This window comes from Rhinoraja longicauda, chromosome 21 (genome assembly GCF_053455715.1).
Source record: "Rhinoraja longicauda isolate Sanriku21f chromosome 21, sRhiLon1.1, whole genome shotgun sequence".
Taxonomy (NCBI): domain Eukaryota; kingdom Metazoa; phylum Chordata; class Chondrichthyes; order Rajiformes; family Arhynchobatidae; genus Rhinoraja; species Rhinoraja longicauda.
The window spans coordinates 30,827,312-30,842,098 of NC_135973.1; the positions used below are offsets into that span (position 1 = coordinate 30,827,312).

General features: G+C 42.0%; 1 protein-coding gene across 2 annotated transcripts in view; it reads left to right on the plus strand.

The window, feature by feature from the left end:
- The window catches only part of glyr1 (glyoxylate reductase 1 homolog (Arabidopsis)), a 49,667-nt gene that overhangs the window by 4,081 nt on the left and 30,799 nt on the right, over positions 1-14,787 (plus strand). For both annotated transcript variants that reach the window (XM_078418223.1, XM_078418222.1), the window contains 4 exons: positions 2,516-2,595; positions 5,156-5,279; positions 11,422-11,550; positions 11,841-11,909. In XM_078418223.1, coding sequence (XP_078274349.1) covers positions 2,516-2,595; positions 5,156-5,279; positions 11,422-11,550; positions 11,841-11,909 — 402 coding nt within the window. The remainder of the gene's footprint in view (positions 1-2,515; positions 2,596-5,155; positions 5,280-11,421; positions 11,551-11,840; positions 11,910-14,787) is intronic.

The window sequence follows — 14,787 nt, forward strand, 5'->3', positions numbered from 1 at the left end:
TCTCCGACAACATTTTATCAGTGTACTGCCCACTCCTTAGACATCAGTCTATAGAAGGGTCTCGACCCCAAACCCCACCCATTCCTTCTCTCCAGAGATGCTGCCTGTCCTGCTGAGTTAGTCCAGCATTTTGTGTCCATCCAGAATCAGTACCCTGTTCCTGCTTTCTCCCCATATCCCTTGATTATGATAACCCCAAGAGCTATCTCTAACTCTCTCTTGAATACATCCAGTGAATTGGCCTCCACTGCCTTCTGTGGCAGAGAATTCCACAGATTCACAACTCTCTGGCTGACCTCATCTCAGTCCTAAATGGCCTACCCCTTATTCTTAAACTGTTTCCCCTGGTTCTGGACTCCCCCAGCATGAGGAACATTTTTCCTGCATCCAGGCTGTCCAACCCCTTAAGAATTATATGTTTCTATAAGATCCCCTTTCATCCTTCTAAATTCCAGTGAATATAAGTCCAGTCGATCCATTCGTTCATCATATGTCAGTCCCGCCATCCCGGGAATTAACCTCGTGAACCTACGCTGCACTCCCTCAATAGCAAGAATGTCCTTCCTCAAATTAGGAGATCAAAACTGCACACAATACTCAAGCTGCGGTCTCACCTCCTTGCTCCTATATTTAAATCCTCTCGCTATGAAGGCCAACAGGTCATTAGCTTTCTGCACTGCGTGCTGTACCTGCATGCTTGCTTTCAGTGACTGACTCGACCAAGTGAACCCGTTGGGCCCAAACCTCTCCTGCATTGGTCCAGCACCCTCTCCCCAGCCCTTCCCCCTCCCTCCCTCCCTTGGAGATAGATTTAAACTTTAAAATGTGAATAACTTTAAAAGCATAACACCAATTTCAATGAAACTTCTTCCATTAGCACCAAAGGTTCGACGGTGAGTAAGGTGGACCTAAAATTGTCGCACTATTGTGTACCGTTTTGGCTGTAGTTCAGTAACAAACAAACATACGAGAGTTTTAGTATATAGATATAGATGTAGAAGGACACCCAGGTCTCGTTGCACCTCCCCTTTTCCTAATCTGACACCATTCAGATAATAATCTGCCTTCCTGTTCTTGCCACCTCACAACCTCACATTTGTCCACATTGTTTCAACATCTGCCCACTCACCCAACCTTTCCTAGTCACCCTGCAGCCTCATAGCATCCTCCTTGCAGCTCACACTGCCACCCAGCTTTGTGTCATCGGCAAACCTGAAGATGTTATTCTATAAGTTAGGTTCTTCCAAAAGTCAGAGAACTGTCTGATCCTCATTGTAGACATTAGAATTTGTCTATCAAACTGATGTGCTGCAATTGTGAGAATGAATTTTGCATCTTGTATGTCTTTTGTATGCCTTTGTTCTGTCTTGAGTTTGACTTGATTGTATTTACGTTTCTGTCATGATGATGAGTCATGATGTTGATATGCAAATATCGTGACGTGTATCAGGTGACCGGAGAGCGGGAGAGTGTGCTTGCTGTGTGTGCTGAAGGCTGCAAGGCCTGGAAGGTCGCAGTCGGGAGAAACAATAAACATAGAAACTAAGTAATGTAATCACCACGGATTGTGTCTGCTTCATTATTACACATCTGAGACACAGATGTGACAGTTTAGTATGTCTGATCTGTTTGGATAGTATGAAAAACAAAGCTTTGGCCAAAACTATTGGGCCACCGAGTCCAAGCTGCCCATCAATCACAAGTTCACACTAGTTCTCTGCTTTTCCCACTTTCCTATCGGCTCCCTAAAACAAAGGGCAACTTACTGAGGCCAATTAATCTACAAACCTGCACACCTTTGAGATGTGAGAGGAAACCTGAGCAGCCAGAGGAAATCCACACAGTCACAAGGAGAACGTGCAAACGCCACACAGACAACGCGGAGTAAGGATCGCACCCAGGTCTCTGGCAGCAGCTCTGTGCCGCACAAATGTTGTGTAGTGTTCAATAGCCTGATGGTTGTTGGGAAGAAGCTATTCTGGAAACTGGTGGTCATGGTTTTCAGGCTCCTATACCACCTTCCTGATGGTCGGAGTGAAATTAGCATGAGTCTTTGATAATAGTGGTTGCCTTTTTGAGGCAGTACTTTCTTTATATCCCTTTGATAGTATGGAGGTCAGTATCCCGTGATGTACTAGGCATTGTGTACCACTCTCTGTTTCGACCCGAAACTTCGCTGAATCCTTCTCTCCAGAGATGCTGCCTGACCACTGAGTTACTCCAGCATTTTGTGTCTACCTTCGATTTAAACCAGCATCTGCAGTTCTTTCCTATACATAGCTCTGAAGCTATTCTGTTGCAGTGAATATTGTACTTATGACATCTACCTGAACATAATTATAGTTATTCTGTGAATGACTTTCAAATTGTCAAAAGGTTGGTCATAAGACATTAATTCCCATGATTTCATGAACCATTCAGTCTTAAGTCATGATTGCTTTACTTTCTCCCTTTTAATGAACATTTTTTCTTTATTTATAACCAATTTACAATGATTGAACGTTCTTGCTTTAAGATTGTCAATCCACCGAGAGATCTAAAGAAACCACGGGGCAAAAAATGTTTCTTCGTAAAATTCTTTGGAACTGAAGATCAGTAAGTAATTACATGTTTAAATCAATGCTTAATTAGCCATAGTTGAATTATTTAACAGGCTATCACTGGGTTAACCATGGTCATTTTTTAAAAGATAAGCTCATGATCACTCTAAGAAATTGTGTTAAAGTGAACTTTTTAGAAAAATATCTAACGATAAAATTTCAAAAAGACAGCATTGGCTTGTCTGTTAACTTGACGCCTAACTTTTAGCCGTTGCTGCATTTCCATACGTTTCCTTTTATTGTATTTTTGTATATACATGCCTAAAGACCTGTCTTAAAATTGTACCTTGGAAATACCTACATCTGCACGACATGTTCACACAAGAACTCTTTGTGTAGGTACTTTGGTTTCATTCTGTGCCAGCAGATTTCGGAATTTAATTTGGGCTGTGCCGAGCTTTCTTGTGAAATTCACAAACTGATTCATTATATCAGACTGGGCATTGTAACTTTAACTTTTCCAACACCAGTTCTGATCTCTTTATGCTATCAATTACTTTTCTTTGCCTCTAAATCAGCTGATAATGCCTATTCAATTGACCAGTAATGCTTATTATTATTCTGGTATTTTCTTGAAATTTTACATGTATTTTTAACATGGAAGTCGTATTTGTAGCTAATTGCATAGTCATGATTCAATAGCAGTGACTGAGGCACATACAATAATTGTATCTGCCATCAGGACAGTTGTGTGTTGTATTAAGGCACTGTAAATGTTGAATGTACATTGCTTGCTCTTAATGACAAGTAGTGGTAAGCATTTCAAAATGAATATATTTCTAAATTAATTCAAAGGACGTGAATTTGGGAATTGATTGAATTTTGTTCCTGCCGATACCATCTGAATATTCTCTAACCAGAAGCTTTCAATGACCCAGGAGGCGTGAAATCTTCTGCTATACAATGTCGACCAAGAAGTCTGCATGACCTCAAAGGCCATCGGGAAAGTGAAAAGACACTTTTGGTCTGAACTGGAGGATGCGATGGGCATTTGGCAGCTGTGGCAGGGTTTGCGCGCCATTAAATCCTATAAGGCTAAACCAAGTAGTGGCTCAAGTCATTCGTGACAAATCACTCCTGGATGAGCTCAATGCTTTCTATGCTCTCTTGGAAAGGGAGAACGTTGATGTACCTTTTCAGGCCCCCCCTTAACCTCCAGCCACAATGTAATTTCAATCACCAAGGCCAATGTCAGATGATCCTTCATCAGTGAATCCTTGGAAAGTGACCAGTCTTAACAATGTTTATGGCCTCATTCTTAAAACTTGTGTACACCAATTGGCTGCAATCTTGGAAAACAACTTCATTCTTTTACTATGAACATCTGAGGTCCCCACCTGCTTTAATAGGACATCCATAATGCAGGTGCTCAAGAAGAATAGGCTGATATGTCCCAATTACTATCAACCACAAGCACTAACGTCTGTTGTGATGAAGTGCTATCAGAGGTTTGTAATGGCACGTAACAACTCCTGCCTTAGAAAGGACCAGGGCCAATTACAATTCAAGTATTCCTACAGCAAATCAATAGGGGATGCGATCACACTAGCCCTCCACTCTCCACTGGAACGCTTAAACAATAACAACTTATATGTCAGTCTCTAATACAATTTTAAATTTGTAGACGACACTACCATTGTGGGCCAGATATCAAATAATCTCGAGACGGAGTACAGGAAGGAGATCCTGTCTCATGTCCTGTCTCATGTCCTGTTGTCAGGACAGCAACCTTTCGCTCAATGTCAGCAAGACAAAGGAGATAATGATCTGCTTCAGGAAGCGAAGTGGTACACATACCCCAGTTTGCATTGACGGCGCTGAAGTAGGGATGGTTGAAAACTTCAAATTCCTAGGAGTCAATATCACCAACATGGACCACCCATATTGAAGCAGCGGCCAAGAAAGCACACCAACGCCTCTACTTCCTTCGACAACTTAGGACATTCGGCATGTCCCCGACAACTCTCACCAACTTCTACAGATATACCATAGAAAGCATTTTATCAGGATGCTTTACAGCTTGGTTTGGGAACAGCTCCATCGAAGACCACAAGAAATTTCAGCAAATTGTGAACGCAACACAGACCATCCTCCCTTCTATTGACTCAATTTTTACCTCATGCTGCCTCGACAAGGCCAGCAGCATTATCAAGGACAAATTGCACCGTTGCCACTCCCTATTCTCCCCTCTCCCATCAGGCAAAAGATATTGAAGTGTGAAAACGCACATCTCCAGATTCAGGGACAATTTTTTCCCAGCTGTTATCATGCAACTGAATCATCCTATCACAACTAGAGAGCAGCCTGAACTACTATCTACCTCATTGCTGGCCCTCAGACTATTCTTGATCGGATTTTGCTGACTTTGCCTTGCACTAAACGTTATTTCCTTATGTATCTATGCGCTGTAAATGGCTCGATTGTAATCATGTATTGTCTGTTTATTGTTTTTACTGTGTTATTGCAATAATGAACCTGCAAAGCTGCATCAAATAAGAATTTTATTGTTCTATTACCAGTGCATACGACAATTAAATACTATTGACTCTCGACAGTGCATGGATCAAAGTTGACCAGCTTAAATCTTACCATCTTCACAAGGAGGAAATGATAAAAATCACCAAAGGGAAACGCTTTCAACAGGCAGTGGATGCGGTTGAGGAATTCATTAAATCCAAGGTAACATTGTGTATATGGTGTTTGGCTTGAGAGGATAGGCCAGAAAACTGGCCATTGAATGCAATTATATGCAACATCAACATTACCGCTAACTCCTTTTTATACATATGTGACTGCCTTTTATTGCTTAATTGGGAAATGCCACTTTTCTGTAGTTTTGGTCAAATGCAAGACCGCTAGCTTTAGAGCTTAGATTTTAAATTTATCTGCAGAGTACTGATACTCTTGTTCACTCACTTCATACGTATTAATACAAAAGGTAAAAAGTTTGCCCCGAGGTCTGCTTCACAATTCTTTAAGATCATGGCTGGACCTTGCCTCAAACCAACTATCCTGTCTAATCTTGATATCCTTCAATTTCAATATCTATCTCTCAATGACTGAGAACCCCAGCTTTCCAGAGTAGATAATTCGAAGGATTTTACCGCCCTGGGAATAAGGCAATAACACCATTTTAGATTATCTCCTAAAATTGTCCTCTGGTTTAAGGTTCTTCAGCTGGAGGAAGTTGACTGTCCTGTTAACTTTCAATTCCTTTCAAAGTCATGAATGCCTAAATAAAGTGAGAACCCTTTCTTTAAAATATTAATGAGCATAGTATGGGCGGCACCATGGCATTGTGGTGGAGCTACTGCTTTCGATCGCCCAAGACCCAGGTTTGATCCTGACTACGGGTGCTTGTCAGTAGGGAGTTTGTACGTTCTCCCCGTGACCTGTGTGGGTTTTCTCCGAGATCATTGATTTCCTCCCACACTGCAAAGACGTACAGGTTTGTAGGTTAATTGGCTTGGTATAAATGTAAATTGTCCGTAGTGTGTGTGGGAGAGTGTGAGTGTGCGGGGATCGCTGGTCGGTGCGGACTCGGTGGGCCGACGGGCCTGTTTCCATGCTGTATCTCTAAACTAAACAGAGCCATCATACTCAACCTCTCATCATGGGACGTTTCTTCTCATTCCAGGAAACTGAATCTATAGTGATGATTTTCAAGATGCATGTTTTTGTACAGTAGAGGGTAGAATTGCAAAGAATGGGGGATTCCAGTGGGAGGTAGATATAGCAAATTTGCCTGTGCGTGTCCTCATTATGTTTATTTCAGTGCTTTCTTTCCACAAAGGTAGAGAAATTCCAAGGTACAGCATCCTGCGGTTGGTGAAATTTCTTTTCATCTCTGCTCTAAATGGATGATCTGTTATTTTGTGACTGACTCCTAGCTCTGTGCACCAAGCCATTGGAATTATCTGCTTGGTGTCAATACTGTCAAATTCAATAGGATTTTCTTTGCTTCAATGAGATCACCTTATTCCCTTTGCTCCTTATTCTGTCTCATCTATCCTCATTAGACAAATCCTCTATTCCAGAACTTAATGTGGTGAGCTTCACTTTACTCCTATTGCAAGTATATCCTTCCCTAGGGAGACAAGGCCCAAGGCAATATTTCAGATCAAAAAAACAAAGTACTTGAGAAACTTGCCAGGCAGAATTTGTGGAGGGGAATAGATTACCTTTTTCAGACTGATGGAGTAAAGGAGAGAAAGTTGATAAAGAGAGATGTGTGGGACTGATCGCAGATGGGTGTGATAGTGACAAAGGTAAAATGGAAACAAAAGGTTGCTGGATCAGGGAGGCGGTGGTGTGAAATGTAAAGTGGAAGGGGATAGGTGGTGAAAAGAGGGGGGGGGGGTGTAAAAGGAAAATGAGCGACTCAGAGTAGAGAGGGATTGGAGATGACCAGTGCTCTATATAACCGAAGTGAGATGCGTCTTCTCTACTCAAAATGATCATGGAATGAACACACCATTTGCCTGTTTTGTACAGAACAACCAGTTGCTCTGAACACCTCTTTAGGGGGCGACACTGTGGCACAGTGGTAGAGCTGCTGCCTTACAGCACCAGAGACCTGGGTTACATCCTGAGTATGGGCCCTGTCTGTACGGTCGTTGAACGCTCTCCCTGTGACCGCGTGGGTTTTCTCCAAATGCTCTGGTTTCCTTCCATATTCCAAAGACATTCAGGTTTGTAGGTTAATTGGCTTCTGTAAATTACTCCTATTGTACAGGATGCATAACTGGGATAACACAGAACTAGTGTACAGGTGATTGTTGATCAGCACAGACCCGGTGGGCTGGAAGGGCCTCTTTTCATGCTAAATCAGCACTTTTCAGTCTCCTTTTTTGTTTTAAATCACCTTCTTTGAACTTTTGTGGATGACCACTTTTTTACATCGTTTTCCAGGAGTTAGATCCTTTTGCTCCATCCGTTGAAACTATGCATATAATCCTGAATCTTCTTTGCGTTCTGAAGATGGGTCTTGACCGAAACGTCTCCCATTCCTTCTGTCCAGAGATGCTGCCTGTCCTGCTGAGTTACTCCAGCATTCTGTCTATCCGGTTTAAACAGCACCTGTAGTTCCTTCCTACACACTGCATTAGCCCATGCTGCCACCAGATTAGTATCATAAGACATTATGAAGATGTTACACAGTCCATAATCCAAATCATTTAATAGATTGTCAGCCACTCTCTGCTATCGCTCTGAGCCTTTTATCCCAAAAATAACCGATTTATTCATGCCGTCTTTTGTCCCTTCGTACAGGTTGGGCACTGGGATATGTTGATTAAAAAGTGATTATTTGCACAGATGATGAAAGAGTGTCAGTTCAATGGTACTTTATTGTCACATACAACCCGATTTAGAAATAATACTTTGGTAATACTGTCAGAGATTACGAAAGTTGATATTTTTAAAGCCATAAAAATGTAAAGTCTGTTCAATAGTTAACAAACTACAGGCACAGGTGTGTGGAATGTAGATTGACAAAAACTGAGACATGTTGGTTGGACAAAGAAGATGCAAAAGACTTCATTTGCAGTTTTAAGACGGGTGAAGCTAAAGACCTGCTGACCCCAGTGTTGCTACTGTCTGCTTTGGAACAGTTTCCTTCCTGTGGGCTCTGAGATTGTCATCTTTTGCTGGGAAGCTGGCACTCGGTGAATGGAGAGATCCAACATACAAATTGGCAAACATTTTGAAATTGTTGTCTTTTACTGCAGTGAATTTCTATTTTCCTTAGTTTTCCCATATCTGCTTTCTTCCTCCTTGCTCCCAGTACAAATAATTAATTAATTTTAAATCTAATTATTCCCCATATGTTCCCATCTCTAACGTGTTCATATTCCCTGTGCATAATATCTGATGTAATTTTGCCGAGGGATTAAATAGGATTGCATCATTGTAATTGGTTTGCTCAATTCACATAATCTTTGGGTAAAAATGAATGTTCTTTCCAAAGTACAACTTGGGCTTTGTAATAATGTAAGATTTTCTTTTAAGTTTCGTGTAATTTAACAAACAGCCGATTTCCTTTGAAAGAATGTAATTTTCCTAGGGTTTGAATGTATTTTTAATTTGTTAACTCTTGCAGTACGCTTTACTTAGTCCCCTTGAGAATCCTTTTGATCATTTGGGAATCATTTGGCACCCATGGGGAACCTCGGTACCGAATGACAAATAAAGCTCTGTATTCCTGTATTCCTTGAAGATGGCTACTTTAATCTCTGAAAGCATAAACTGGAGAGGCTCTTTTTGAAAAATATCTCTTATGCTTTTTGAATTTCTTAAGGGCCTGTCCCACTTAGGCGATTTTTTTAGGCGACTGTCAAAGTCGTAGCAGATTGCCAAAATTTTCTTTTACCCTACGACAATGACCACGACAATGCCGAGTCAGGTCGATACAAGTTCCTTTTTTTGTGAAACTAGCACCTGGCTAAGAGATTACACCGTCTTCGGAAACGCTGCAAAATTCCCACGCTTATCAATGCTTCTCTGGCGTCCTAATTTTCGCTGAAATCACTGACAAGTCTGTAATTACTTGAGAGTTTTGAAATATAAAAACTTGCCCGGGTTACTTGAAAACTAAGTTTCATGGTAACAAGGCATAAACTGGATTGACTTCCAGTTTACTAATAGCAGTATTAAGAAATCTAATTTTAAACGTGGTTAAATGGATTTTTGTGCGAGTGTGGGCATTCTATGAAAATGTACAGGAGATGCATATCTGGTTTCTGGGTTGCATATCTGGGTTGGGAGCCTACTATAAAAGCAATCGCTGATGGCCATAAACATCGTGAAATTCCCACGCTTACCTGACCGTCAAACTGTCGCCTCCAATCTACCTGTCAAATGTGCTGACGTTAAATAAATTGGTTAAACACAAGTATTTTATGGTATCTTCAAATGACTTTACTTAATTTAATATTACGTGCTTCTAAATGCATCTGCGACAACCTAGCAAACCTGGGGAAGCATGCGACAGTGCCCGCAATAAGCAACGATACCTGTCGCCGAGAAATTTCAATCCGGTTAATTTCTCAGCGACGCGCAGAGATCCACTACGATTCTTTGAAGACTCCTCATGATCATGCCCGCGACACCCTGGCGAACTGTCGGCGACAGCCTAGTCACCGGCAGTCGCCTTGAAATCACCTAAGTGGGACAGGCCCTATACAGATATTGAAAATTGGAAAAGGACATGGGGACAGTGAGATTAGTGTGAGGAATGCTAATTTGCAAGGGCAGTTTGAAATCAAAGATTGGGAGCACTTGAAGAGCATTAAGGTGGATACATTTCCACGGTGTGTTGGGATCGATCACTAAGGAAATTGCAGGAGCCTTGGTGAAGATCTTTGCTTCATCTCTAACCACAGACGGGGTTCTGGAGAGTAGGCACGGGTGTTCCTTTATTTAAGAAAAGTAGAGGTGCTCCAGGGAAATATAGGCCCATGAGCCTTGTGTCAGAGGTAAGGAAGCAGTGGTAGGGGATTCTTTGGGATTGGATTTACCCGCATTTGGGAGAGAATGTCTAGTTACGGACAGGGTTCGTATGCGGTAGATTTTGTCTTGCAACTTGATTAAGTGTTCTTGAAAATTATGAAGGTGACCGATGAGAGTTGGGCATTTGGGTGTTGTCTACGTGGATTTTAGTAAGGCATTTGATAAAGTTCCCCATGGTAGGCTGATCAAGAGGTTTTAGATGCATGGAACTCACAGTGACGTGACTGCATGGATTCAGAACTGGCTTACCAACAGATGTCAGAGGGTTGTGGTGGAAGGGCCTTATGCAGGCTGGATATCTGATCGTGACCAGTAGAGGGATCAGTGCAGGGAAATCTGTTGTTTGTGATATATGTAAATAATGGACATGAATGTAGATGGATTGGTCAGTAAACCTACACGCAACACCAAGACTGTCAGAGTTGTGGACAGTGAGGAACACTTTTATGCAGCATGTTATAGATTAACTAACCGAATGGGTGGAGAATTGGCAGATGGTGTTTAATCCAAGCAAGTGTGAAGAGTTGCACTTTGGAAGGTGAAATGTAAGGAGAAAGTATACAGTTAACAGCAAGACTTTTAAGAGAAATATTGTTTAGAGGGATCTTGGGGTCCAAATCCATAGCTTCCTGAAAGTGTAAAAGATGTGGAGGCTTTGGACAGGGCGAGAAGAGGTTGACCAGAATGCGGCTTTGATTAGAGTACATTACCTGAAAGAAGAGGTTGGATAGATTTGGATTGGTTTCTGCAACACCAGAGCATGAGGGACACCTGAGAAAAGTATGTAAAATTAAGAGAGGCATAGACAGGATAGACAGTCAGAGCCTTCTTCCCAGGGTGGAACTGTCATGGACCAGAGGGCATAGCTTTAAGGTGAATGAGGCAAAGTTTAAAGGAGAAGCGTGGGGCAGTGCTTTTTTTAATGGTGGGTGGTGGGGGCCTGGATTGTGCTGGAGGCAGATATGATAGGGCATTTAAAAGGCTTTTAGATAGGCAAACGGATATGGAGGGATTTAGATTATGTGCAGGCAGATGAAATTAGTTTATTTTAGCATCACGTTCGGCACATTATGAACCGAAGGGCCTATTCCTCTGCTGTACTTTTCTGTCCTATTTAAATTGGCCTTGGATATATCTTTTTTTAAATTGTGCACTTTGTCCCATCTTCAAAAATCCAAATGGATGAGACAAAGTGCGTCAGGGTGGTTGAAATAGAATTTTACGAAATCCTTGCCATTTCCCTTCAATTTACAATGAACAGATTTCTGCATTAGTGATGGGTTGCCTCATTTTACACTAAATATTGTTCCAGGTATCTGCACTTACCTCGTCCGAAGAGAAAAACAAACACGTGTCATCTGAAGATAAAAGACAAAATTCCAACACGGACATTTCAGAGCACAATACAAAGAAAAGGGGTCGGCCGCCTAAAGAGGAAAAGGTTGGTTTTGGGTAGAAGAATGAAATGATTCAAAAAGAGTCCATTGCTTTTGGGTGTGGTGTGTCGGTTATATTTTACTTTCGCGGTGTGTCATACAGAATCTGAACTTGCTCTCAGCTATTCCAGTGCACCTATGAACTAGTCAGTCTCACACAACAACATCCCATGAGCGGATGTGTGGGTTTCACAAAACTAGCAATTTACCACATAGACTGGATAGATGAAGAGATTAAATTCACAGAAATGCAATGCACTAATGCAGTGTATTAATAATCTTTTTTGAAATGCAGGACTCGCTTCCAGAGCCATCCACAGTAAAGAGATGGGATGCAAATCCAATTGCGGGCTACAAATGGAAGGTGAGGTCCAAATGTTTTTTTTAAACTTGCTAACTCCACTTTGGCTCTAAGTGGTTTTATCGGTCGATTGACTACATCTTTCAGTACCTCCCCAGAAGCTGGAAACATCTGAGTTCACAGCATTATATCTGGGAAGTGGTGGCACCAATGTTTTAGCTTAAGTTTCTGAAACTATACAGGATTAGAATTGTGCACTGAAGCTAAGAATGTCACTTTTAATTATTTGCTTGGTCTTGGGGAGAAAATCTCCAAGGTTTCCTATTTTAATGCAGTCAATATTGTTACATGAACTGTGGTATTGTGAAGTAATGAACTGCTCCCAGAAATGTATAGCAGAAAAAGCAACTATCTGGCTATTGTGTTTGTGCCATCCACAAAAAGAACTGTTGAGACTAATTCCATAATGCAGCTCCGAATCCTCATATGATTCTTAACCTATTTACTTAAATCTGTGTCTTCTAGCAGACCTCCCAACCCTTCTGAATTTGGCGGAAAGTTTCCGCTTTCTTATTTTATTTCGCGATTCCGATTTCACCTCACATTTTTCCGCAAAACACATACCTCACCGCTCGCCCCAGCGCTCGCCTCAAGCCGCTGGTTTTGCCTCGCCGCTGGCCCCGACTCGCCTTGCCGCCGGCCCCGACTCGCTGCGTAGCGCAAGGCCCGTTGATGTTGAGAGGGAATGAGGTGCGGGGGAGGGGGTCGGGTGGGTTGGAGGAAGGGAGTGCGGGTGGGAGGGGGGAGATGGGGAGGGGTGGAGGGGAAGTGGAGGTCGGGGGGGAAAGGTGGGGAGGGGAGGGCGGGAGAGGGGGGTAGGCGGGAGTAGGCGGGGGTAGGCGGGAGTCGGGGGAAAGGGTGGAGGGGAGGAGGGGGTGGGGGGGGACATGGACTGTTGTGATTAGCTGTTGAAGACCACTGGAGCAAGTATGTCTTCAATGAAATTAGGTATGTGCATTTTTAAATGAAACTCTTTCTTCATATCTTAGTCATACTTTTTGTGTAAGGAAAAATCAAAATAGAAAAAACAAAACAAAACAATTTTTTCTTTGTGTTGTAAAAAGTATTTCTGTTCAATAACCTTTTTATAAATAGCAGAATATACTCATGATTGGCCTGACATTGTACATGTAGTCCAAGAACTACAGACTGTCGAAATAATAGTCATTTTTCACACATGAATGTAGTGCAACGCGTAAGCACATTTGGCGTGCATACTTTTTTTGCTGAAAAGTTGCATTACGCGTCATATTATGAATTTTGATGTAAAATTCTGAATTTTGGACATCAAAATTCTGAATTTATAAAATCAAATGTTGGGAGGTTTGTTCTAGTCACTGACTTCTGAAAATGAGTCCTTCCAGATCTTAATGTAAATCTCCTAATTGTTTCCATTGTAAATAATCAATAGTCTAAATAACCTTACCATTACTGGACTTCTCAAGTCCTTTTTAATCCTTCCTTGAACATCTTTGCACTGCCCTGCCACAGAAATTCATGTCCATTTTATTCTTGCTCCATGATAACATGCAAGCCATGATGTCAAGAGCGTTTTATTGTCATACGTTCCAGATAGAACAATGAAATTCGTACTTGCTGCAGGACAAGAGAACATGTAAACATAGTAAGCAATATAATAAACGAAAGGAAAAAAAAGTTTAGTGTGCATACACACACTCACAAGTATATATATATGTCTATATATATATATATATATATATAATATGTACACACAAAAAATGAACGATAATAATTACAGTAATAATAGCCTATTGTAGTTCAGAGCTTATTTGAGGTTGTAGTGTTTAATAGCCTGATGGCTGTTAGGAAGAAGCTGTTCCTGAACCTTGACGTTACAGTTTTCAGGCTCCTGTACCTTCTTCCCGATGGTGGTGGTGAAATGAGTGTGTGGCCAGGGTGGTGTGGGTCTCCAATGATGCTGGCTGCTTTTTTGAGGCAGCAACTCCGATAAATCCCTTCGATGGTGGGGAGGTCAGAGCCGGTGATGGACTGGGCAGTGTTCACAACCTTTTGCAGTCTTTTTCGCTCCTAGGCGTTCAAGTTGCCGAACCAGGCCATGATGCAACCAGTCAATATGCTCTTAACTGTACACCTGAAGAAGTTCAACAGAATCGTCTCTGACATACCGAATCTCCGTAATCTTCTCAGGAAGTAGAGGCGTTGATGTGCTTTATTTATAATTGCATCAGTGTGCTGGGTCCAGGAATGACCTTCGGAAATATGCACGCCCAGGAATTTGAAGTTTTTGACCCTCTCCGCCATCATGATATAAACAGGATTGTGGGTCCTCATCCTTCTTCTTCCAAAGTCCACAATCAGTTAATTGGTTTTACTGATATTGAGAGCCAGGTTGTTGTGCTGGCACCATTTGGTCAATCGGTCGATCTCACTTCTATACTCTGACTCATCACCATCTGTATTTCGTGCAACAACAGTGGTGTCATCGGCGAACTTGAAGATGAAGTTCACACTGTGTCCGGCTACACAGTCACGAGTATAGAGTGATTAGAGCAGAGGGCTGAGCACGCAGCCTTGAGGTGGTCCCCTACTGATTGTTAATGAGGAAGAAGTATTTCTGGCAATTCGACCAGATTGTGGTCCGTGGATGAGGAAGTTGAGGATCCAATTGCAGAGGGATGCGTAGAGACCCAGTTCCGTGAGCTTGGTAACCAGCTTGGAGGGGATGATGGTATTCAACGCCGAGCTGTAGTCTACAAACAACAGCCTGACGTAGGTGTTTTTATTATCCAAGTGGTCCAGTGCGGAGTGGAGAGCCAGTGAGATCGCATCCTCCATTGACGTGTTGTGGCGGTAGGCGAACTGTTTAAGGGTCGAGGTTCTTGTTGAGGTAGGAGTTGAT